At 38.5% G+C, this 27,479-nt stretch overlaps 1 protein-coding gene across 1 annotated transcript in view; it reads left to right on the forward strand.

Annotated features, from left to right (window-relative positions):
- LOC133657840 (collagen alpha-1(XIX) chain) overlaps positions 1 to 27,479 on the forward strand; it is an 82,132-nt gene that overhangs the window by 36,236 nt on the left and 18,417 nt on the right. Inside the window, exons 7-9 of the mRNA XM_062059624.1 lie at positions 868 to 948; positions 8,453 to 8,572; positions 9,811 to 9,873. Coding sequence (XP_061915608.1) covers positions 868 to 948; positions 8,453 to 8,572; positions 9,811 to 9,873 — 264 coding nt within the window. The remainder of the gene's footprint in view (positions 1 to 867; positions 949 to 8,452; positions 8,573 to 9,810; positions 9,874 to 27,479) is intronic.

The raw sequence follows: 27,479 nt of genomic DNA on the forward strand, positions 1-27,479 counted from the left end.
CTTTTGAAGTGTGTTTGGGCTCATTGTCCTGTTGGAACACCCATCTGCACCCAAGACCCAACCACCGGGCTGATGATTTTAGTCTGCCCTGAAGAATTTGGAGGTAATTCTCCTTTTTCATTGTCCCATTTACTCTCTGTAAAGCACCAGATCCGTTGGCAGCATAACAGGCCCAGAGCATAATACTACCACCACCATGCTTGACGGTAGGGATGGTGTTCCTGGAATTAAAGGCCTCACCTTTTCTCCTCCAAACATATTGCTGGGCATTGTGGCCAAACAGCTCAATTTTTGTTTCATCTGACCACAGAACTTTCCTCCAGAAGGTCTTATCTGTGTCCATGTGATGTCAGATGAAACAAAAATTGAGCTGTTTGACACAGTCAATAATACATTTCATAAACTTTATAGATTCCCCCGTCACGACGTAGCAGACTGCAAAACCCTGTAAAATGAGGCAAGCTCACGCCAAAATGCACAAACCTAATGATTTGATTTGTCACTTTGGCATTGTATGGACCATTGTAACAACATTTATAAGCCAGAAAAGACGAAATTCATCATTGGTTCCTTTGAAAAAAAACGGAACAAAAAAACTGTAGGTCAGCTCTGCCATTCAGCTTGAGCAGCCTTAGACTTGAATTGAACAGCTGACCTTTAGATCCACTTCCTATGTAAAATAAACAAAAAATGAGTCCGCACATTACCAAAATAGAAATGCTCAAATTTGGCTCTGAATAAGCTGCAGTTCAGGCTGAAGCTTGTGGAAGTGAGTTGAACTTGCAAGAACATTTTTGGACACAGTGACTAAGGAATTGTATAATTAGTAATTTGCCGCCATCATGTTTCATTGTACTTTGTCCACAGATTGAACTCAAACAAATTCTCGTCTACTGCGACCCTTACATAGTGGAGATGGAAACGTGCTGTGAGATACTGGAGCGAAAGGTAAACAGTTTTCCATGTGTCATGTGTCATGTCCGTACTTCGTACATCAATTTTCTATACCGCTTGTCCTTATTAGGGTCATAGGTGAGCTGGAGCCTATCCCAGCCGACTTCAGGAGACTTCAGTATATGCAGTTAGCTACAAATGAAGGGACAAAGGAATCAGTATGCTGTGCCTTAAGATGTCTGTGGGCCTGATCTACTAAAGATTTGCTTGTAGTTTGTCAAACGATTAAAATATTTATCGTGATTAATTGCATTTTGTTCATAGTTAACTCAAAATGAATCACAATAGATAAGTATATCCCCCACCCCCATATTCCTCAACTGACCTACTAGCATTTTTTACGTGCAAATATCACAGTATACCATTCCAAAACATCTTTGACAAAGCATGATCGTAATGTAAGAAGTTTTTATTTCGTCAACGTAGTTAAACTGGATGTTAAGCATAGCGTTTTTATTTATTTATTTATTTTTATTTAAGGCAGGAAAGTGTGTAATTGGTTTGAGAAATTGTCTTGACATGTTTTGATATCGGATCGACTGTTTGCTTTCATTTCTGTTGAGATTTTATACCATCTTTCTTACTAAATCAGTCACAGTAACTATCTAAATGTTATGTAATCACTGCACCTTAACTGTAATCTGAACACGGAAGTGAAGCACCACCCACCTCTGAACGACACGCGCAGCAGGCATTTGCTGCAGGGATGTCAACTTTTCTCACGGTGAGAAAATGTAATTTCTTGTCGGGAGAAAAACTTGCCATGGCTCTGAAGCTGATCTTTCCATAATTTACTTTTTTTTTTGTCTAATTTCTGCTCGCTAATTCCTTGCTTGTAGGTCAATACTAACCGGAGAACTGCAGCCAAGCTACGGCACGAGCCGAGGGTCAAAAAGGACACGTGTGCGTTAAATGCTCGTTAAAAAAATGTGTGCCATTATTTAAATTCATAGATAATGCGTTAATATCGCGTTAACTTTGACAGCCCTAATTAAAACACATGCAAACTTGATAGCACACACAAAGCTACTAAGATTTGTGCGTCAAGGATTACGTCTTTTAAGTGAACACAATAAGGAGCGTAATTCATTTAGCACACAAACTAAAGGCCCCCGAGGGCCACATCTGGCGCGCCAAATCATTTTATGTGACCTGCGAAAGCTTTGAAATAATAACAACCTTCAACTGTTTTGCTATAGCTATTTCAATTTTAACAGAAACAATGTTTTTACTCCATGCAGTTGCAGCTCATAATTGAATATAGTTTCATTTGGTGGTGCATCAAGCTAGTCAATTAAATATTTTTGGTCAATGTGACTTTCTATAAATTAATCAATTCTTCAATAGCTGAATCTGCTTGTAACCTTGACTGGTGATGCCAAAGCATGTTTACAATCAGTTTGTTGGTTAACTATGATAATAATTAAATGAAGGAGCAATTATTTAACATCATGAGGCAATTATACTCTATGTTAATGTTGTCATATTATATATGTATTATATATGTGTCGTAGTTACAAGCAGCCCTCTGAGGGCAGCCCAAGATAAAACACTTAGTTTGTTACCCCTGATTCAGAGTGTCTGTCTTCAGGAATATATATATAATATGCTGATTATCAGACCACCCTCAATACTGGGAGATGAGAATGTAAATGTAATTATTTTCCACACGCAGTGTGATTTATCAAGACTAAAACTGTTGTACCGTTCTACGTATGCTTGTCAACATATATGGAATGTCAAAAATAGAAACATTATATTGCCTATTTGACAATATCATTTTATAACTGTATAGCTGCTGGATGGCTTAAGGGGCTGATTAAAACAAATTAAATTGATGCGTTTTAATGTCTGCTCACATTTTTTATTTGTTTGTGTGTTTTTGAATTATATGAAACAAACTTCTTGCATTACGCATTTTCTTGCATCTGGAACATTCCCATTCCAGTGCACGCTCGCAGTTAGCGCCAGCACATTCCATGAGCGCACGCTAAAAAAGTGGGTTCCATTGTTAATGCACTGCAGGACTGCCTCTACAATGCCCAGAAAAAGTGGTACATAATGGTCTGCTGCATGATACAAAACATAGCAAATGCCACAGGTAGGAGCATGACAACATGAATTTGCATGGTGAAAGCCGCTATAGTACAAGCAAAAACCTGATTTAAACAAGTCTTAGTAGATCACACTATTTGTACACACAATTTTATAGTTTGCACATGCTGTTTAACACTTAACATTTGGATCTTAGTAGATCAGGCCTTATGTGTAAATAATAGTTGTGGGAGAGATAATTGATTCTTAGATGCATCACAATTGGGACGTGGACAATGCTGAATCAATTAACAGACATCTAAATATCCAATATTTAAGTACAGCCGTCCCTCACTACATTCGGCTTCAAAATTATATTGCGGATTTAAAAAAAAACAAATATACTTTTGTTTTTAAAACTATTTTTTTTAAGCATTTTGTACATATTTTTGGCCAAAAATAAGTGTTATATCAGGTTGTATTTATGTGTTACAGTGCACCATATGGCTTATTTTATTTTAGTATTAGGATGTGGTGATCAATAGTTATTCACCAATCGGGTTAAAGGCCTACTGAAATTGAATTTTTTTATTTAAACGGGGATAGCAGATCCATTCTATGTGTCATACTTAATCATTTCGCGATATTGCCATATTTTTGCTGAAAGGATTTAGTAGAGAACATCGACGATAAAGTTCGCAACTTTTGGTCGCTGATAAAAAAAGCCTTGCCCATACCGGAAGTAGCGTGACGTCGCAGGTTGAAAGGCTCCTCACATTTCCCCATTGTTTACACCAGCAGCAAGAGCGATTCGGACCGAGAAAGCGACGATTACCCCATTCATTTGAGCGAGGATGAAAGATTTGTGGATGAGGATTAGAGTGCAGTGCAGGACATATCTTTTTTCGCTCTGACCGTAACTTAGGTACAAGGGCTCATTGGATTCCACACTTTCTCCTTTTTCTATTGTGGATCACGGATTTGTATTTTAAACCACCTCGGATACTATATCCTCTTGAAAATGAGAGTCGAGAACGCAAAATGGACATTCACAGTGACTTTTATCTCCACGACAATACATCGGCAAAGCACTTTAGCTACGGAGCTAACGTGATAGCATCGGACTTAACTGCAGATATAAACAAAAGAAATAAACCCCTGACTGGAAGGATAGACAGAAAATCAACAATACTATTAAACCATGGACCTGTAACTACACAGTTAATGCTTTCCAGCCTGGTGAAGCTTAACAATGCTGTTGCTAATGACGCCATTGAAGCTAACTTAGCTACGGGACCTCACAGAGCTATGCTATCCACCTACGCCAGCCAGCCCTCATCTGCTCATCAACACCCGTGCTCATTTGCGTTCCAGCGATCGACGGAGCGACGAAGGACTTCACCCAATCATCGATGCGGTCGGCGGCTAGCGTCTGATAGCGCGTCTGCTATCCAAGTCAAAGTCCTCCTGGTTGTGTTGCTGCAGCCAGTCGCTAATACACCGATCCCACTTACAGCTTTCTTCTTTGCAGTCTTCATTGTTCATTAAAAAAATTGCAAAAGATTCCCCAACACAGATGTCCAGAATACTGTGGAATTTTGCGATGAAAACAGAGCTTTTTGTATTGGATACAATGGTGTCCGAATACTTCCGTTTCAACCATTGACGTCACGCGCATACGTCATCATAAATAGACGTTTTCAACCGGAAGTTTCGCGGGAAATTTAAAATTGCACTTTATAAGTTAACCCGGCCGTATTGGCACGTGTTGCAATGTTAAGATTTCATCATTGATATATAAACTATCAGACTGCGTGGTCGGTAGTACTGGGTTTCAGTAGGCCTTTAAGGGTCAACTCTGCTCGTCTTTACTGCAACAATCTCAAGTTGACCAACTTCTGGCAAAACAACTTTTTGATGGACTGCCTCATCAATATCACGTCTCCACATTGGTAGGACTTTGACATGAGCGATATTGAACATCATCAGCTGGACGTCACATCGGACATTTGGCGTCGCACATCATGCTAAATGACATCGCTGCCTATCAACAGCTGTCTGGCCAAAGTGGAGAGGGACTCTTTTGCTGCACTTTATCTTGACATCAATAACTCAGCTTTGGCTTGAGGGATGTGGGATAACAACGCAGACATGCAATGCTAACACAGAAGGCTGACATCACAGCTAATGAGCATTGCGGCAAATATGGCACATGGATGTCCAGTTCTAATTTATAGGAATTATCCAGGATATGACAAAGTAAAACACGCCTGTGTTGTAGTGGCCGGGGAACGGCAATAGCAATTATGCTTTAAGGATCCTGTATTGTAATCTACAGTAGAACACAAAGGTAAAGCTGACTATATGGGTGGTATTTCTTGTTTAGCAGACTCTAATACTGTTAAAAAACATATTTAGAAGGTCGTAAACAGTGTTCTAATGCTTTAAATATGAAAATATTTCATTTGTTAATAATAATCCTTCTTCGTGGAAATTGTTTCTATGATAAACAAGGGTCGACTATATATTAAATAAAGTAATACCGACTGTTATAAAATGTGGAACTAACGAGAACACACATGAAGCAAAACACAGCAGGAGGGGGTGAGAAGCCACGCGAACAGCTAAGCGAGTGATGTGTATTTCTGGTCTTGTCACCCCCTCCCGGGCAGGAGGGCAACACGGCAGTGCGGGTGGATCAAAAGAGACGTCGTAGACGCTTTGCTGAACAAAAAGTTGCTTTATTACATTTTATTAAAAAGGTCTGCAGTACCCGGAGGAGCTTAGGTCAAAAAAATGAAGGACTCCTAACCTGGAGAGGCCAAACCATCAGTTCTTATATTCCTCCTTTCTGTCTCTGGGTGTGTGTGCTAAGTCAGGAGTGCGCATCCTGACCATAAAAGGAGATGTGTAAGTGTCTGGAAAACAACTGTTTTAAATCATAACTCAAATGTTGGCGTTGAGCTAGACAGGTAGTCTTTTCTCAAGGATATGGTTGTCACTTTTGCAGTCCGAAGTCCAAATTAGAGCCTCTTTTCCTACAAGAAGTGATCCAGTCCACCTGCGAATATCAAACTAACGGGCCTTAACAAAATAATGTGTTCAAACGGAAATACCACTATTTAATTAATCTTGGTGGTTTGATTTCTCCAAGGTGAATATAAACATTCACCATATGTAGAACATACTATGAGTTAATTAATTCAATTCACTAGCTTGAATGGAAAGTAGTGAAAGAACAAAAAATGTGTGCTTTGTACACTCCAACAATCACGTTACAACGGAGACTAACCAGCTAAGAAGAGGAAATTGGAGTAGATACAACACACCTCTTTGAGCTGTGTGCTGACGGTCAGGTGATTGGGCCAAAATGTTTGGGCATCCCGTAGTTGTAGAAGAGCCCTAAGCTTCCCACTCCTAGTAGAAATAAATTGCTTTGAATGTACCGGCCTCACGAAGTACATTTTGGTGTTATAACTTCTAAGTATAACATCATTTTAGTCAATCAGAAGCCTGCAGAAAGCACAGCGCCAGTCGGAGAAATGATGTGTAGACTGATGTCAGGCTATCTGGTTTACAGTCGAAACTAATGTTTGAACACAATCTGTTCTATGTGATGCTGTTATCAACAACTTCCAATAGGAAATCATGGAAAACAGTTGCATGGTCATATTGTTCCCATAATTAACTACTGTATTGGGCACACCGGTTCTTTGGTCAAAGTGTTGCATGGATTATGTTTTACAGACCATCTTCAAGCTGCTTCAGGATACGCCGTTTTGTGGACGGTCTTAGGTCTTGTTCACACTACAAGTCAATTCCAATTTGTTTGCCCATATGCGACATTTATCGGATTTTTTCATGTCCGTGTGAACAGTGCAATTCTGAATGTTCATACCACTTCCGTATGTGGAAATAAACGGATAGATATGCGATGCGTCCTCAATGTGAACGCTTTCCGCGCTCAGGTGGCATTCATCCGACCAGAACGTCATCAAAAAGCAATAGACGTCATAATTATTCGCTAAAATAGGTGGTTGACAAATAAATAATTGACAACGGTGAAAATAATGTTTTAGGAACTCACATAAATGTTTTACTACTACTATCTCCTACTGACACGCTTTTAAAGCAGACATCAAAGCAAAATATCCTGTAAAACTGCGACAGGCAAAATACTTGTCATCTTCCTTCTTAATCTTCTGCTACGTGCAATAATTCGGTTCAGAAAATGTTGACTGTGATTGTACAAAAACCTTGAAATTGCCACAAATGCACCAGTGGAAGCCACGTCATGACATCATGTCCGCATGCGGGTCAGATTGCATTCACAGTAGAAATCTGGGTTTTGTTTGTAATGTGAACGGCCACTAAAAAGATCGGATTTGAAGAAAAAAATCAGAGTTGGTCATCCGACCATGCAGTTTACGTGGCTTGACTTCGAAAAAGTCTTCTTCCCGCCATCTTTGTTGTACTGGTAGGGTTTTAGCGTTTCCATAGCGAGTCTACTGACAGATATAAGTTTGAACTGTGCAGCTGGGATAGGCTCCAGCACCCCCCTCGGTCCCAAAAGGGTCAAGCGGTAGAAAATAGATGAATGCTACTTTGTATTAAAAAACGCAACATTAGATGATGAACGCACAAGAGGATAGAGAAAAAGAAGGAGCTCATTGACTATGATGCGGACTACAATGGCAAACAAGCTCAAATTTTTGGGGACTTATGCAGATCCCAACTACACATGAGCAGGTACCAGTAGGTAAGAAAAGTTGGTTTTGCATAATATTGTGAAACAAAACGCCAGATAATGTCTCCTAACAGGTGCCATTTTGAGGATCTTAAAACACACACCATAATAGTACCCTTGTGTTTACTACGGTAGCCGTAATGCGACGACAATCCATCAATCGGTGCGGCTTCGTAGCGTACCAAAGTTGGACTAAAACATTTTGACAGATTTTTGGGCGCTGTGTGTAATGTTCTATATGCTCAATGAAACATCACATTTTTGGTCTTGCTTGCTTACAGGTACTTGCTGGCGTCATTTATTGAACAGTTTTAAAAGTCAACTTGTAGTCCACACGTATCTCTTATGTGTAACTGCCATATACTGGTCACACTTATCATTACACCTTGTACCGGTAAGCACAACCAGAATTAATACGTATATTAGGCGCACCGGGTTATAAGTTGCACTGTCGATTTTTGAGAAAAGTAAAGAATTTTTAGTGCGCCTTATAATCCGAAAAAATATGGTATGCATTTTTAATCATAAAAAAGGTGAACCACTGCTAACCTCTTGAGCCTGGCGGACGTATCTCCATGTGTTAAACATGACCCTACTAATAATGCAATAATTATGAGTGGTTCTAAATGAGGTTATGCTTTATTTTTTGGTTTAATATATGGGAACTGAGACAAAAAGTCTAAATTGGTATGTGTTTTTTTATTTTTATTGATCCAGTGTGAAGACCCGCAGACGTTTAATGGCACCTCCCCTCCCCCGGTTACAGCCCAACTCCCACAGATGCTGTCTCAGCCAGCCACACAGCCAATTGACAGATGTCACTGCCCAGCTGAAAAGGTACAATAAATTCCAGCCAACAAGGGGACTCTAATTGAGGACTTGTAATGTCTATTGTTATGTAGCCAACACTGACGTACACCATCCCTTACGCACACCTAATGATCAGTTAAAGGACAATTACACCAAAACCTATTCCTCCTTCGAAGACGAGCTGTAAACTAACGGTAAATACCAAATAATGCTCCTTGATCCTTTGATTGTGGCGCGTCATGCACTGTGCAATGAATTTTTCATAATTCTAAATGATTATTTCAGCTGCAAATATGAGGCTTAGATTAATATGCAAATTCACACCTGGAAGCTGCAAATCTTCTGTGAAATGAGCAGATGGCCAATTCCACACTGCGACACCATGTTGTTATTTTTTTAAATCTTGCCCCGAAATAAAGTCAAGTTTTTGGGGGTCTTGGATTAAAATGCGTGTCTACACCGATCAACTTGGACGAGCAATAAAATGAAAAAAAAAAAAGTTTCTTAAATTGATACAATTTAAAGAGGGTGTGTGCAACTTGCTTACTGTTACATTTTTCAAACCAAAAAATATACAACACCTTTGGCTAGTTTATGTTACCTTTAGTGGTTTAAAAGAGCCTTTTTTAAAAAAGTTTATATTGTTTTCCAATGACCAATTAGATCAAAGGGATTATATTACGATTGTCAGCCATGTTGTAGTTTTTAGCGCTTCCATATTGACTCTGCTGACAGGTAAAAATTAAAACTCAACACTACTTTTTTTTAGAAAGGGCAACGTTGGAGGATTTTAGCATACATGTGCATGTACGAGCCAGTCTGCCCCACAACAAGAGGATAGAACGTCGGGCTACGACTGGATTAAAATGGCGGACTTGCGCAAAACTCTTCGGTTAAACCTCTAAGATATGTAAAGATATCCACTGACGTAAGTAAGACAAAATACGTCAACATAGTCTCTAATTCCAAACGTTTGGAAGAAGGCAAGATTGTTTTATAAATATCTCTACCATGCTTCCATGGTTTGATTAACATTTTTTTAGACTTATGGGGACCCCAAATACACCAGAACAAGTACTAACAGTTAAGAAAAGTTGGTTTTGCAGAATAGGACCCTACTATGCGAATGCCTGAGGGTTTGATTTAATAAAAAATATCTGATTTGATATAAATGTGGAACAATTCAAATGTTGTGCGACTTTGTGTGGTCAGATAATATATAATATAATAATATATTGTGTTTTTTTGTTTGTTTTTTTGAATAGGGAGAGGTTGGTCTTCCAGGCCAAGTTGGCCTTCCTGGACCAAAAGGAGATGTTGGGGATAAGGTAATTGATTGAGTACTAACATTTAGTGCAGATCTGGGCAAATTAAGGACCGGGGACCGCATGCGGCCCGTTTAGCTTTTCAATCTGGCCCGCCGGACATTCCCAATTTATTTTTTTTTTTAGATCTTTAAGACCAAAACTGTAGCTGCCATAATGATGTGCAGTGATGTTTTTAAATGACCGTAAGTCTTGAACTATGCAAAGTATTTCAATGTTTGGAATCTGCGCTTTTGCATGATATACCAGTTACTAGGGCTGTACGGTATACCGGTATTAGTATAGTACCGCGATACTAATGAATCTTATTCGGTACTATACCGCCTCTGCAAGGTACCATTCCGCATACGGTACTATGATTATGTCGATATTTTTTGGCATTACAACATATCCTTTTGTTTTTTTTAAATGTATATAATGTTAATAAACTCAGGAAATATGTCCCTGGACACGTGAGGACTTTGAATATGACCAATTTATGATCCTGTAACGACTTGGTATCGGATTGATACCCAAATTTGTGGTATCGTCCAAAACTAATGTAAAGCATCCAAAGAACAGAAGAATAAGTGATTATTACATTTTGACAGAAATGTAGACAGAACATGTTAAAAGAGAAAGTAAGCAGATATTAACAGTAAATGAACAAGTAGATGAATAATTCATTTTCTACCGCTTGTCCCTAAAAATGTTGACAAAATAATAGAATGGAAAATGACACAATTTGTTACTGCATACGTCAGCAGTTAAATTAGGAGCCTTTGTTTGTTTACTTACTACTAAAAGACAAGTTGTCTAGAATGTTCACTATTTCATTAACATTTTATTTTTTATAAAATAAAGCTAATAATGCAATTTTTTGTCATCCTCTTTATTTAGAAAAGTACCGAAAAGTTTTGAAATAATTTTGGTATCGGGACAACACTACCAGTTACTATGGTAATCTAAGCCACAGCAGCTCAGGCGAGGCACCAAGCAGTGTCGGTGGGGAGCGTTTCCACAGAGTGTTTCCAGAGCGGCCAGCCTGAAATGCGGGTGTCAGGGACAGACGTGGAAGGACATTTTTACAACAAAGTTCTAAAGCTTATTGATATATCAAATATATCAGATCATAGGTGGGGGTCTTTTACCCTTCATGTTCATAATTCGCTGTTTGTTGCATTTTTGTTGCGTTTCGCTTAAATGTAAAACATGTCGATCGAGAGCGGGTGTGACATTAATATGTTGTCAATATTCAGTGTTTTATCGTTCATAGTTTATATTGTAAATCCCACCTTCTTTATTTTTATGTACATTCTGGGTGTCTCATTCAGTAAAAAAAAAAAAAAAATCCATTCCGTTTTTTTAAGGCAGTCTGTCAAAACGTTTTTAGCATTCAATCACAGCTTTATGTGAAGTTTTTTTCCTAAAAATAGATGTTCCGGCCCCCAGACACATTTCTTTCACTAAACTTGGCCCCGCTAGTCATAATAATTGCCCAGGCCTGGTCTATGGTGTGCTGCCTCGTCAGGGAGTAAGTAGTCTTTGCCATCCGGTTGAATGGGCAATATTTTCCCGAAAACACAGTTTAAAAAAATAAATAAATCATGATTTCACTCAACAGAACAACAAAAGTGCAGAAAAATCAGCCTTTTTTTAGTTCATGAATACATCTTAGTAGGCTAATATAGCTAATATAGACACTTACAGCATGTGATGCCTTCATTATTAGGCTTATACAAGGCTTTTAATTTTTTTGTGGCTCCAGACAAATTATTATAATTGTTTTGTTTTGTTTGGTCCAATATGGCTCTTTCAACAATTTAGGTTGCCGACACCTGGTCTAATAGAAGCCAGTCAACTTCAAGTACAGTGCTGGAGATCCGGCAGACCGCCTATGTTTTACATCCATAGTAGTACACTGGTCTCTCACACAGGCGATGTGGTTTCTAGCCCAGCTCGAAGCAATAGGAAAAACAACACAGCCGAGAGAGAGAGAGAGAGAGAGAGAGAGAGAGAGAGAGAGAGAGAGAGAGAGAGAGAGAGAGAGAGAGAGAGAGAGAGAGAGAGTAAACCAATGCTAGACGAAGCTGCGTGACCTTCATATTTTGTCAATTTTCAGTGTTGTATCGGTCATAGTTAATATTGTAAAACCCACATTCTTTATTTTCATGTACATTCTGGGTGTCTCATTCAGTAAAATAACATACAATTCCATTCCGTTTTTTAATGTGGTCTGTCATAACGTTTTTAGCATTCAATCAGACATTATTGTGAGGTTTTGTATTAGTGTTCCTAAAAATCAGATATACTGGCCCCCAGACAACATTTTTTCTCTAAATTTGGCCCCCCCGAGTCAAAATAATTGCCCAATGCTGATGTAACAATTTTTCTGGGGGTAAGATTTGTGTTACTTAGGTTTGCATTAACAATTCCAACTTACAATCTACAATTATCTGAAAAATATATTTTGTCATAAAACATAATAAATGACAAAAAGGTACAGTGTTTCTCTTAAAAGTTGTACATCTTTCACATGGTTATTTTAGCTTGTTCCCTCATAAAGTTTAGAGTTTAGAGTTACACATTGCTGACAATTGAAGGGATAAAAGACAAGTCCTTCAACAACATCATTTTTTTTGAAGTAGGTAGATATCTTTTTCCTTCTCAGAAGGGTAAATATTTATCCTGCAGTAATGACATACTTTTACATTTAATGGTAATGGTCTTTTCAGCAACGCTGCTATGTAATTACCTTGAAAAGGGAAGATGTTGGATCAAAAGTGCCCCAAGATGTTTGTTTTGAAGAAATTACACTTGTTTTTCTGTCAATACAGTAAAAGCTCTGGTTCAAAAAGAGACAAAACTGTGTTTCTATGACAGTCTAATCGACCAAATGGTGGAAAGCACTGAAAATACTCTCTTTTTGCCTGGCGGTGGAAAGCGAAAAGCAGACATTGTCCACCAAAAGGTCACAACAAAATAGAGAAAATAACATAACTTGGGTAAAAGCCCAAGAGTTTGTAAAAAAAAAAAAAGAAGACGGTAAGAGTACAAAGTGTTGCTGTGTGTCTGAGGAGAGCAGATGCCTTTATGCAGGGGTCCCCAAACTACGGCCCGCGGGCCGGATCCGGCCCCCAGCATCCAAAATCCGGCCCACGGGAAGTCCCAAGTTAAAAAAAAAACTGTTTTAATTATTTTTTTATTTTATTATTATTATTTTTTTAAATTGTATCTTTCCTTTCTAATCCATTTTATACCGCTTGTTATTCTTGGTGTCTCCTAGCCGCTCAGGCAAATCATATTGTCTAAAAATGAATTTTCCCATCGATAACGTGACAATGTTTAATGTTGATGAACATCAATGTTAATTGATGTTAAATGACAAAACGGATTAACTCGCTGTAATATAAAGACAATGTATGTATATATATATATATATATATATATATATATATATATATATATATATATATATATATATATATATATATATATATATATACTGTATATATATATATATATACATATATATATACTGTATATATATATACTGTATATATATATAATATAATATATATAATATATAATATACAGCCCGGCCCCCGGCCAAATTTTTTTAACCCAATGCGGCCCCCGAGTCAAAAAGTTTGGGGACCCCTGCCTTTATGGGTCAGTCTCCTTAAGGAATTGAGATTAATGAAGAAACATTGTTGGGCTTTTTTTCCTGGAACACCGAGCACCTGGAAGACATCCAGGCATGTCAGAAAACATGAACACAACCGTATGTTGTTATGGATGCGTATGGTAGCTGGCAACATGACCCCAAGATGCAGAGAAGGCAGGCGACGTGTACGTAAACCATATTTATGCAAGCATTTTTTGCAGAATCCAACATTTTTTTACATGACTATACTAGCTGATATCAGAATAATTGCTCTTTATTCATTTTTCGTTCTTGAAAAAGGTCAGAGGGCTCATCTTCTTTATCTTCACAAAATCAACACGATAATCTTAGCAATGTTGTTTGTTCTCCACTCCGCAATGCTGAAAGCCGCTTGCTAAATGTCACTGGTTAAACAATTTTTTTAATAATAGTTTTTATTTCTATTGCACTATACATTCATACAATAAATCTCAAAGTGCTAAAGAGTAAAAACACCATAGAAGCATTTAAAACAAGACAGTAAAAAAGGTTAAAAAAGTAGGTTTTGGGTCCTTTTAAAGGCCTACTGAAACCCACTACTACCAACCACGCAGTCTGATAGTTTATATATCAATGATGAAATCTAAACATTGTAACACATGCCAATACGGCCGGGTTAGATTAGTAAAGTGCAATTTTAAATTTCCCGCGAAATATCCTGCTGAAAACGTCTCGGTATGATGACGTCTGCGCGTGACGTCACGGATTGTAGCGGACATTTTGGGACACCATTGCAGCCAGCTATTAAGTCGTCTATTTTCATCGCAAAATTCCACAGTATTCTGGACATCTGTGTTGGTGAATCTTTTGCAATTTGGTTAATGAACAATGGAGACAGCAAAGAAGAAAGCTGTAGGTGGGAAGCGGTGTATTAGCGGCCGTCTGCAGCAACACAAACACGTAGCCGGTGTTTCACTGTTTACATTCCCGAAAGATGACAAGCTTTACCATTGGCCTGTGGAGAACTGGGACAACAGAGACTCTTACCAGGAGGACTTTGAGTTGGATACGCAGACGCGGTACCGTGAGTACGCAGCTGCGGCTTCCAAACATTTGATCGCTTGCCCGTACGTGCGTGCCGCTATGTGCATGTCACGTACGTAACTTTGGGGACTTTGGGGAAATATATGTGCTGTATGAACTTTGCGGAGGTGAACGGTACTTTGGGCTGTGGGATTGAGTGTGTTGTGCGGGTGTTTGAGTTGTATTGGCGGGTTGTATGGACGGGAGGGGGGAGGTGTTTGTTATGCGGGATTCATTTGTGGCATATTAAATATAAGCCTGGTTGTGTTGTGGCTAATAGAGTATATATATATGTCTTGTGTTTATTTACTGTTTTAGTCATTTCCAGCTGAATATCAGGTCCCACCCGCCTCTCACAGCATCTTCCCTATCTGAATCGCTTCCACTGCCCTCTAGTCCTTCACTCTCACTTTCCTCATCCACAAATCTTTCATCCTCGCTCAAATTAATGGGGAAATCGTCGCTTTCTCGGTCCGAATAGCTCTCGCTGCCGGTGGCCATGATTGTAAACAATGTGCAGATGTGAGGAGCTCCACAACCTGTGACGTCACGCTACTTCCGGTACAGGCAAGGCTTTTTTATCAGCGACCAAAAGTTGCGAACATTATCGTCGATGTTCTCTACTAAATCCTTTCAGCAAAAATATGGCAATGTCGCGAAATGATCAAGTATGACACATAGAATGGACCTGCTATCCCCGTTTAAATAAGAAAATCGCATTTCAGTAGGCCTTCAAGGCCCTGATGTGGTCAGGAAGGGTGTTCCACAGACGGGAAACGGCAGCTTCAAAAGTTCTGTCCCCCATCGTCTTGAGCCGTGTCCTGGGTGCGTGCAGACGGTGTTGTTGGCCTTGTTTAAGGTTTTTCCTAACAAAAAAATAAGAACGCCAATACAGCTAGCATAGAACCCAATAGTGGTTTTACAAGGACAGACTTAACAAATACAGTGAAACTTTGATCTATGAACTTAAAGTACGAATGTAATGGAAAAATATGTTCAATTTATAATGAAGCGATTATCATATATTTCTGGTTTAATAACGCCAAAATATGAGTTATTAGATATGATCGAAATAATATACATCTCACAGAGATTCCCAAGCTATGTTGTGGGATAATGAGCATAAGCAGTCATGTGATCCATGACCTGCAAAGTTCGTACTAACAGCACACTTCTACTACTCGCCATTTCCTGGTACAGGTTGGCTGTTTAAACTGACTACTTCTCAGTTTATACCCACAATCTTCTACCATACAGGTGAGAGGCATGATTTATCATCTCAAATTACACAAGCTAGTTACCCCTCTGTGGTCAATGTGCCGCTAAAAAAAAAAAAAATGTTCCTCTGCGTTAGCGATAACAACAATATCACTAATACTGTAGTGGTTTACTAAGGGGAGGTGACAGCAAACATACACCAGGGGGAAGTGTGAACAATGATTTATTATATATATATATATATATATATATATATATATATATATATATATATATATATTATATATATATATATATATATATATATATATATATATATATATATATAAAATAATCAAACTATACAAATAAACAATAGAGTGGAGTGTGAACTAGATCCAAAAGTGTATGTGGTGTAAGGCTATGTGTGTAGTTAGCTGAAGTGTGTGTTACCAAAGTGTTGAACGAGAGATGAGGAAGTCCATGGGGCAGGCAGGTGATACGGGATACAAGTGGGGGTCCGTGGGGCTGAGAGGGTCGTCAAGTCCAGGGGCGAGCGAGGAGTCAGGAACGAGGAATGCAGTCCAAAAACACAGGGGGGAGATCCAGGGAAAAGTGAGGCGCACAGCTCACTGTCCAGGCGACGGAGGGTACTGCAGGGACACGGAAGAAGACAGGGGGGGTTAAGGCACGGAGAGGAAAACAAGGAGAGAGAGAGCTAAAGCTTAGCTTACGGGTCACCATGAGAAAACTAAGTTCCCGCCCTGATCCTTGGGTTCACTGGTCCCTTTATGCGGCTCGCCCTCATCAGTCCCAGGTGTGCAGCTCTCCGGTGAGTGATTGCAGCTGGTGGCTGCTGCAGGGCGGAGACGCGCGCGGCGCGTCCCTGGATTTGCGCGGCCGTGGGCGTGTCCCCAGGTGCGCACAGACGGCAGGGGTCTGAGCCGTAACAAATACTTGGTTAATATCCAGGTCTCGAGATGTAAATGGAGTATTGTTTTTTTTGGATGGTTAATTGGAGGGCTTTGTGGGCGGAATAGAGAGGCCCCCGTTGACTCTTTTGTTTTATAACTTGTGTTAACGTTTATTTAGAATTCGGAATGCATAAAAAAAGAAAATCATATGTGTTCTTGTCTTACATAAGGATTGTGAATGATAAACAGCACATTTTGTTCCAATTTTTGCGTGTTTTCAATATCACTGATCTGTGCAGAGTGCAGATTGCTTCCCACCGTGACGTCATCAGATCCCGAATGTTTGGAAATTGCCGAAGGCATTCAGAGCGGAATATTCAAAATGGGCGTTTGAAATTGTGGCACTTTGTGGATCCATCCCATCCATTTTCTACCACTTGTCCCTTTTGGAGTCGCGGGGGGGGTGCTGGAGCCTATCTCAGCTGCATTCAGGCGGAAGGCGGGGTACACCCTGGACAAGTCGCCACCTCATTACAGGGCCAACACAGATAGACAGACAACATTCACACTCACATTCACACACTAGTGTTAGTGTTGCCAATCAATCCCCAGGTGCATGTTTTTGGCGGTGGGAGGAAGCCGAAGTACCCGGAGGAAACCCACGCAGTCACGGGGAGAACATGCAAACTCCACACAGAAAGATCCAGAGCCTTTAGACCAGGGGTCACCAACGCGGTGCCCGCGGGCACCAGGTAGCCCGTAAGGACCAGATGAGTAGCCCGCCGGCCTGTTCTAAAAATAGCTCAAATAGCAGCACTTACCAGTGAGCTGCCTCTATTTTTAAAATGTTATTTATTTACTAGCTCGGTCTCGCTTTGCCCGACATTTTTAATTCTAAGAGAGACAAAACTCAAATAGAATTTGAAAATCCAAGAAAATATATTAAAGACTTGGTCTTCACTTGTTTAAATAAATTCATTAATTTTTTTACTTTGCTTCTTATAACTTTCAGAAAGACACATTTTGAGAAAAAATACAACCTTAAAAATGATTTTAGGATTTTTAAACACATACCTTTTTACCTTTTAAATTCCTTCCTCTTCTTTCCTGACAATTTAAATCAATGTTCAAGTAAATGTATTTTTTTTTTATTGTAAAGAATAATAAATAAATTGTAATTTAATTCTTCATTTTAGCTTCTGTTTTCTCAACGAAGAATATTTGTGAAATATTTCTTCAAACTTATTATGATTAAAATTCAAAAAAATTATTCTGGCAAATCTAGAAAATCTGTAGAATCAAATTAAAATCTTATTTCAAAGTCTTTTGAATTTATTTTAAAATTTTTGTTCTGGAAAATCTAGAAGAAATAATGATTTGTCTTTGTTAGAAATATAGCTTTTTTGTTATATATTCTAACAAAGTGTAGATTGGATTTTAACCTATTTAAAACATGTCATCAAAATTCTAAAATTAATCTTAGACAGGAAAAATTACTAATGATGTTCCATAAATTATTTTTTAAAGTTTTTGTCTTCTTTTTTTCGGTTGAATTTAGAATTTTAAAGATTCGAAATTGAAGATAAACTATGTTTCAAAATTTAATTCTCATTTTTTCCGTATTTTCTCCTTTTAAACCGTTCAATTAAGTGTAAATATCATTAATTATTAATAATAACATAGAGTTAAAGGTAAATTGAGCAAATTGGCTATTTCTGGCAATTTATTTAAGTGTGTATCAAACTGGTAGCCCTTCGCATTAATCAGTACCCAAGAAGTAGCTCTTGGTTTCAAAAAGGTTGGTGACCCCTGCTTTAGAAGATATTTCCACATATTTTGCGAATTGGAAATCCATCTGTGAAAGACTTGCTCTTCCCGGTTCTTCAGACCACCAATCACGGACATGACAGCTTCATTCATAGTTCTGAACAATGATTTATTTTTCAATAAATGTTCTTTGTGTTCCTTTTCAGTCATTGCGTTACGTGTCAGTCCTCGCTCTCTCTCCTGCTCGTGCTCGTACTCCTTCTCCATCATCAACAACCCCCCTCCTTCCCGGCTGCTGCTCTTTAACAGAGCAACCGGTGATTAGATAAACCGGCCCAGGTGTGCCATCTACGCACCTGTCGCTAATCTCGAAGCCGGCCCTGGCACACTCCGCTTCGCTGCAGGTCCACAGGCCACGCCCCCCCCACACCATCCATCCATTTTCTATCGCCGCTTGTCCCGTTTGGGGTCGTATACCGTATTGTCAACACTTTTCGATTGCTTTCATTGGACTCATATTGTGCTAGCAAAACTACAAAATGCTGTATAAAGGCTAAAACCCCTAAATTAACACAAATTACTACTTTGCAAACAGTGTTTTTGTAACATAACGTTATCCTTGTGCTGTGTGCATGTGTATTAATGGGGGCTTACGCTATATAACCCCTGCGGCTCATTTAAACGACCACCTATTCGTGACATACAGCTTTAAAGTAGTGGAGTCTTTGGGTCATACCCTGTCAAAATCAGCTCTCATACAGCCAAGAGTGATTTTGTTGTATTTATCCAAAGAACGTTTTCTTTGTGTTTCAGTCAGGACACAATTAGACTGAATAAATTATAAGTTTGACATGCGTAATAAGTCCTAAATGACGTGGCAGGGATCATGTCTCAGGCTGCTGTGCCCTTCAAGTGAGCTGAACCCTGCTGCAGCTGATTGATACCATTATATTCAGGAACGATAGTCTCTCCATAACGCGGCATGTTTTACAGGACCAAATAGCCAAAGCTGAATGACACTTTTGGAGCCTTTTTGTTTGATATGTTTTATCGTCAAAGATCTCCGTTGTGTCTAACAGGTGCAATTTAAGACTCAACGGCTGACTTCAACATAATTCACACAAACACAAGCCCTTTCTTTTCCCCCTATTACTTCTCGAGACCAGGTTTTCATGCTGTGAAGTGCTGGCCTCTATTGTTAACACCTAAAATGTAATTTCAAGTCTTCAACCAATCAATACTTGGCACCGTTTTTTGTTTTTTTACTCACTGAAAGCCAACATTCATAACAAATCCTGTTATCGTCTTCAACACTCGATCAATGGCGTTAAGAAAAAACAATGGAGGGCTGCAAATACACACTCTACTTTGATGGCTGATAACATTCACTGCACAACATGTCATAGAGCACAGGTGTCAAACTGGAGGCCCGGGGGCCAGATGTGGCCCGCAACATCATTTTATTTGACCCTCGTACTATATTGACATAGTCAATATAGTACTTTATCTTTTCTTACTAAATGTATTCTTTTTTTCCATTTTGACAGAGGAAAATATGCAATCATAGCTTTTTTAACTTAAATATCTAATAATGCAACAAATACATTATAAAACATTCAAACCATTTTTTTGTTTAAAGAGAAATAAATACTTGTTATCTGCTTGACTTATGATTCCAAAGCAAGTTATCCATCAAATTGTGCAATGCAAAAGTAGCAATAGATAAAAACCACAGTAAATTTCTCAATTATACTGTGGTTTTTACAGCGTTTTTCTGTAAAAAAAAAAAAAAAGTATTTATTTTTGTACTGTAAATAAACTGTGGTGCCATTTTGGCATTTACAGTGATACACCGAAAAATCTACAGCTGTTAGTTTGCGGTAAAAAACAAACAAACAAACAAACTGGCAGCTCAGTTGCCAGAAGTTTACTGTTAAAAAAAACAACAGTTTTTTATTTACAGTAAAAAAAAAGACAATAAAAAAAAACCCACTTACATTTAAACAGTAATAATCTGGCAACTGAATTTTCATTGTTTTTACAATAAAAACAGCGGTACTGTTTTTCCATTTACAGTTAAAAATAAATAAATAAAAAACTCTAAATAATACGGTAACATTTTTGCAACTGAGCTGCCAAAAAATTAAATGTACAGATCTTTTTTTATTATTTTTTTTACATTGTAGTTAAAAAATTAAAAAATATACGGATAAAATGCATGGAACATTGTGCAATAATAGTATTCACTGTTAGGAGTGGCCCTCTGGGGTCAAACATAACTGCGATGTGATCCTCAATGAAAACGGGTTTGACACCTCTGTCATAGAGTCATATATGTGTAAATATGACAGGAGTATGTGTCCATGCACTGCAATAATGTTTACATTGGTCCAGTGAATCTCAAGGATGCGTGTTACAAATGACGACATGAGGTCCTCTTCAAGGATTAGTAAGCCAGTAAGGCCACTTTATGATGCTTCATTAGAGCAATTTGTGTTTGAACGCTTTATTTGAGTCTCAAGTAGGCCAAACACCAGGCAGCCCACTAATCATAATCCAAAGTAAGCTAAACCAATGTAAGAAGCAGCAAAACACACAAAATAATGGGACGCCTCCGGAAGTACAAGGAAGAGCACTCACTTAACAACAGCTTATTTTGGCATGTGACTGCAGACACACTCGTCTCGAAGAACATGTATCAGGTCAGAGTTGCGCGGCATTAACAATATAAATTATACAAATTTGACCGACAGAGTTTTTATTACTATAATTATATTGTGTTGGTGACTCATTCTAGCTGTGTCCTGCTAATTTGACAGCAACCACGTCCTCAACACACTGTCGCTAACGTCCCTTCACAGGGTAAAGCCGCTTCCAAGTCAGCAATCTTTGCCTTTATGGCGGCAAAAAAACAAAGTTTCTTATAACTATCTGTGGAAGTCGCTTCCTAGCAGCGCCCCTGTAGACACGGCACAAGAGCCTAGCGTGCGGGTTTAACAAAGTTTTAATGCTTTTAAACAGATTTTTCAAAATCTTTTTCGGCATGTCGTGACGTTGCCGTCACTCCCAATCCTCTCTCTCGCTCCGCTCCCGACCGCTTACTGTTAAAGACAACAGATGATTAGATTAACACGTACCACCTGTGAAATCTAATCACCTGCCCGCTGACGCTCATCGTCAGCACCATGGACAGCGGCGGTGACTTTTCCTCCTACAGGCAGCGCTGACTGCACCTGCCCCCACACTATCATTATCACCGGAAGACCAGAAATAGCTATACATGCTACACTACACAGCGTTGGAGGATGCAATAAACTAGGCTAACCCCTAAGCTGGATATTTTAAATGTAAACACAGGTGCGCGGATCGATTCAAATATTGACCGTAACGACACCTAGTATCAGCATCGATATTAGATCGATATGTTTGATTATCCCGAAATCTTTTGTCATGGTTGGTATTGTTTACAAACTCAATAAATAAGCCCCTTGACTGTGGAGGGCTTTAAAGGGCAAAAAACAAAATATTTCAAACACCGTATTTTCCGCACTATAAGGCGCACCGGATTATAAGGCGCACATCCAATGAATGGTATATTTCAAAACTTTGTTCATATATAAGGCGCACCGGATTATAAGGCGCACCTATGCATCCATTAGATGGAGCTGCGCTAAAGAGAATGTCAACAAAACAGTCAGATAGGTCAGTCAAACTTTATTAATAGATTACAAACCAGTGTTCTGACAACTCTGTTCACTCCCAAAATGAATAAACAGCTGTTTTATTATTCTCCCCGAGGTAGTCAGTGACGTGGTGTTTTGTTTATCTTTTAACAACAGCAAGGTAAAACATGTAGTGCAACATTTATATCACATATTGGAGGGGAACTTTTCCCTGATTCAATAAACACGTAAAAAACAGTGATACTGTTACGGTAAATCAAACGTTAGTGCAATCACAATATAGTAACACTCGAAATAGTGCAGAGCAATAACAATATATCCATAACTCAACGTTGCTCAAACGTTAATGTCACACAACACAACACACAAAATAAACATGTAAAGCTCACTTTAGGAAGTTATTCCTCATCCACGAATCCCTCAAATTCTTCCTCTTCAGTGTCCGAATTAAACAGCTGGGCGGATACGGCATCCAACATGCCTCGTCGAAGTCGTCATTAATGGAGTCAGTGTCGCTGCTGCTCTATTCCCATGTTCTACTGCGTGACTGATCGTCTTAAGTTTAAACTCTGTGTTGTAAGCGTGTCTCTTAATAGGAGCCTTTTGGGGTCTTTACATAAAGATACAAATGGAAATCAAAACGGCACGCCTCGCGCAGTCATATATCTACGGGGGCGGCTGCTTACCGTAGAAGAAGAAGTTATTCTTCTACGGGGGAAAAAGAAGTTGGCGGCTGCTTACCGTAGTTGCGAGACCTAAACTTTATGAAAATGAAGTTTAGGTTTATTGTGGCTCAGTATTGGTCCATATATAAGGCGCACCGGATTATAAGGCGCACTGTGAGCTTTTGACAAAATTGGAGGTTTTTAGGTGCGCCTTATAGTGCGGAAAATACGGTAGTGCAAATAGTGGGAAATATTTAATTGATATTGTAACATCGCCATTTGGTGTTTTTGTCGGATTATAACTGTGACCAAAAATGAAATAATTCAATGATGTTGAACTTTTGAAGTATCAGTGTCAGTATTGATATGACCAATACTGCCCCTGTAACTACTGAACATTGGATTGATACTTTACCCAAATTTGTAGTATCGCCTGAAACTAATGAAAAGTATTGAAACAACAGAAGAATAAGTATTTTCTACATTTTAACAAAAGTGTATATAGAGCCATGTTACAAGAGAAAATAACCAGCTATTAACACTTAATTAGGAGCCTTTGTAACTTGTTTTAAAATGGTTCTATTATCAATCAATCAATAAATCAAAGTTTATTTACATAGCCCTTAATCACAAGTGCCTCAAAGAGCTGCAGAAACCACAATGACATCCCCTGATCTGAAACCCACATCCGGGCGAGGAAAAACTCAAAACCCAAAACAGGAATAAGCAGAAACCCTGAGAAGGGGCCGCAGATGTGGGGACCCCTCTCTTGGGTCACCAGTTGTAATGGATGCAAAGTGGGTACAGTTACTGCAGGATTCATGATAATGTAAGAGTCCAGTCCATTGGGCGCCAGCCGAGGGTCGTAAGAGGTCTTCATCAATGTCATAGAGGAGCGGTACACCCAGGGTAATGACTTAGAACAGCTAGCAGGTCCTACAGACTGGTACCTCTCCAGGGATTATGCGTGGCCGCTTGGTAACTTCTCCATTTAGGAGAGGGGGGCAAAAAAAGAAAAGTGGCAAGTCAACTGATCTCAAACAGAGTCTACGAGTTTTAAGGTGGGACTTTATCATCAATATGCCAAATATTGGTATGTATAGTTATCACATAGATTTTAGGTCGTATTGCCCATCCATTTTTTACATTTGCAAATGTATTAAAAATAAATAACTAAGAACATCCGATGTACATAAGTGTGTACAGCATTTGCTCAATACTTTGTCGATGCACCTTTGGCAGCAATTACAGCCTCAAGTCTATTGAACATAATGTCACAAACTTGGCACACCTATCTTTGGGCAGTTTGCTGCACCTTTAAAGCGCCATCAGGTTGGATGGGAAGCGTTGGTTTTCATCCAGCATGTCCCTGTACATTGCTGCATTCATCTTAGTCTAGTCAGGGAGGTGACCAAGAACCCGATGGTCACTCTGTCAAAGCTACTGCATTCCTCTGTGGAGAAAAGAGAACCTTCCAGAAGGACAAGCATCTCTGCAACAATCCACCAGTCAGGCCTGTATGGTAGAGTGGCCAGACGGAAGCCATATCTCAGTAAAAGGTTTGCCAAAATGCACCTGAAATATACCCCCAGACCATGAGAAGCACAATTATCAGGTCTGAAGAGACAAAATAGCCATGCATCATTGGAGGAAACCACCAGGCTAACACCATCCTTAAGCATGGTGGTTGCAGCATCATGGGCAAAACTGCCCAAAGATAGGTGTGCCTAGCCTTTTGTGTCATATTAAAAAATACATGAGGCTGTAATTGCTGCCAAAGGTGCATCATTAAAGTATTGAGCAAACAATGTGAATACTTTTTACATTTTTATTTTTTAATATATTTGCAAATAAAAAAATGTTCACACTGTCAAGCATGGAGGTGGCAGCATCATGGGCAAAACTGCCCAAAGATAGGAGTACCTAGCCTTTTTGCAACATATTAAAATATACACGAGGCTATAATTGCTGCCAAAGGTGCATCATTAAAGTATTGATTTTAAATTTTACAAAATAAATGTTTATTTTTAATACATTTGCAAATAAAAACCTTTCACATCATCATTATGGGGTATTGTGTGTAGGATTTTGAGGACAAAAGTTGATTTATTCCATTTTGGAATAAAGCTGTAACAAAACATGTGGAAAAGGTGAAGCGCTGTGAATACTCTCCGGATGCACTGTATATCATCTTTTAAAATAGCATGAGTGGCAATGGGGACTAAGGGGTGCAGCCTAACTTAGACTGATCCACAAGGGAAATTGTTCCACACAGTAGCTCAGTTTCAAAGGATGGAAAGGTTAAGGATGGAAAGGATATCACAGGTATTAGGGTTGTACGGTATACCGGTATTAGTATAGTACCGCGATACTAATGAATCATTTTCGGTACGATACCGTCTCTGAAACGTACCGGTACCACGTCCTGTAACTACTTGGTTTCGGATTGATACCAAAATTTGTGGTATCATCCAAAACTAATGTAAAGTATCAAACAACCGAAGAATAAGACAGTATTAAATTTTAACAGAAGTGTAGATAGAACTTGTTGAAACAGGAAGTAAGCAGATATTAACAGTAAATGAACAAGTAGATTCATAATTTATTTTCTACCACTTGTCCTTAATAATGTTGACAAAATAATAGAATGATAAATTATACAATATGTTACTGCATATGTCAGCAGACTAATTAGGAGCCTGTGTTTGTTTACTTACTACTAAAAGACAAGTTGTCTAGTATGTTAACTATTTTATTTAAGGACGTAACTGCAATAAGAAACATATGTTTAATGTAACCTAATATTTGTTGTTAAAATGAAGCCAATAATGCAATGTTTTTGTGGTCCCCTTTATTTAGAAAAGTACCGAAAAGTACCTAAATCATTTTAGTATCGGTACCGGTACCAAAATATTGGAATTGTTACAACACTAGCAGGTATTAAGTAGACTAAAAATTTAACATAGTAGCAATATGAAATATAACATATATGTAATATTTACATATATATATATATATATATATATATATATATATATATATATATATATATATATATATATATATATATATATATATATATATATATATATATATATATATATATATATATGTATATATATATATATATATACACACTACCGTTCAAAAGTTTGGGGTCACCCAAACAATTTTGTGGAATAGCCTTCATTTCTAAGAACAAGAATAGACTGTGGAGTTTCAGATGAAAGTTCTCTTCTTCTGGCCATTTTGAGCGTTTAATTGACCCCACAAATGTGATGATCCAGAAACTCAATCTGCTCAAAGGAAGGTCAGTTTTGTAGCTTCTGTAACGAGCTAAACTGTTTCCAGATGTGTGAACATGATTGCACAAGGGTTTTCTAATCATTAATTAGCCTTCTGAGCCAATGAGCAAACACATTGTACCATTAGAACACTGGAGTGATAGTTGCTGGAAATGGGCCTCTATACACCTATGTAGATATTGCACCAAAAACCAGATATTTTCAGCTAGAATAGTCATTTACCACATTAGCAATGTATAGAGTGTATTTCTTTAAAGTTAAGACTAGTTTAAAGTTATCTTCATTGAAAAGTACAGTGCTTTTCCTTCAAAAATAAGGACATTTCAATGTGACCCCAAACTTTTGAACGGTAGTGTATATACCGATATGTTATTATATTATATTTGTATATAATATATACAATATATAACAAATCCCAATTACCATGTACAATATTACAGTATATGTAAAAGCTGCAGCACAAACACAAAAAAAAAGAAAAAAAAAAGCCAGCATAAAATAGAAAGTAGATCCAGCAGAAAATATACATTATACAAGTAGCTAAAATATACATTATAAACAAAGAAGTAGCTAACATAGAGGCGCTTTCCAAGACTCCCCCCTGTTATTACCAGATATTGCACTGTTGCACTAAACTGCTTCATTTGCATTTAAAGTGAGCAGGATGTGTCTGCAATGGCCAAGTGTTTTCTCCATGTTGCAAACGTCACACTGTGATCTTCTCTTTTTACACAGCACCCCCTGTTAAAGATGATTTCATTCACATTGATCCCCAAAATTCCCCAGAGGGATCCGGTGACTTTTCAACTCTGCTGCACCCTTTTAGACACGTACATCCATAATACATGAAAAGGGGCTAACAATGTCATAAAGGACCTGCTATTAATGGCCGGAGCTTGTGAAGCTTTCAATTACCGTTATAGCAATTCTGTGCAAGCATGTAAAAAAAAAAAATGGTCGAAGTATACTTATTACTGTTATTAGCAATTTACTGTGACTTTGTAGGGATTAATCAAAGACGTCGGGGCAATTTTGAGCATTTAAAGCACGTATAATGAGAAGTGCAGCCCTGCCTTTGTAACCTACACAGTGGGCTTCTTGGAAAAGTGTGCAGGGGATTACTATGGCTGTGTTACTCTAACACTGAGTACTATTCTGCATCATGGTGAGAGTTTGATGGAGGATTCGAATGCACTGCAAAAGGATTAAACCGCTATGATTAATCCAAAATCCCCCAGGAAATTAAACAGATAAGTAGTGGGTTATAAGAATGGGGCTTACTTGAATGGAAATCCATTTTCTATGGCCCGGCACATAAACCCCGGTATTACTAGATTTACAGCTTCTGCATGTGCACACAAAAGACATAG

The sequence above is a fragment of the Entelurus aequoreus genome, linkage group LG09 (assembly GCF_033978785.1).
Source record: "Entelurus aequoreus isolate RoL-2023_Sb linkage group LG09, RoL_Eaeq_v1.1, whole genome shotgun sequence".
NCBI classification, from domain to species: Eukaryota; Metazoa; Chordata; class Actinopteri; order Syngnathiformes; family Syngnathidae; genus Entelurus; species Entelurus aequoreus.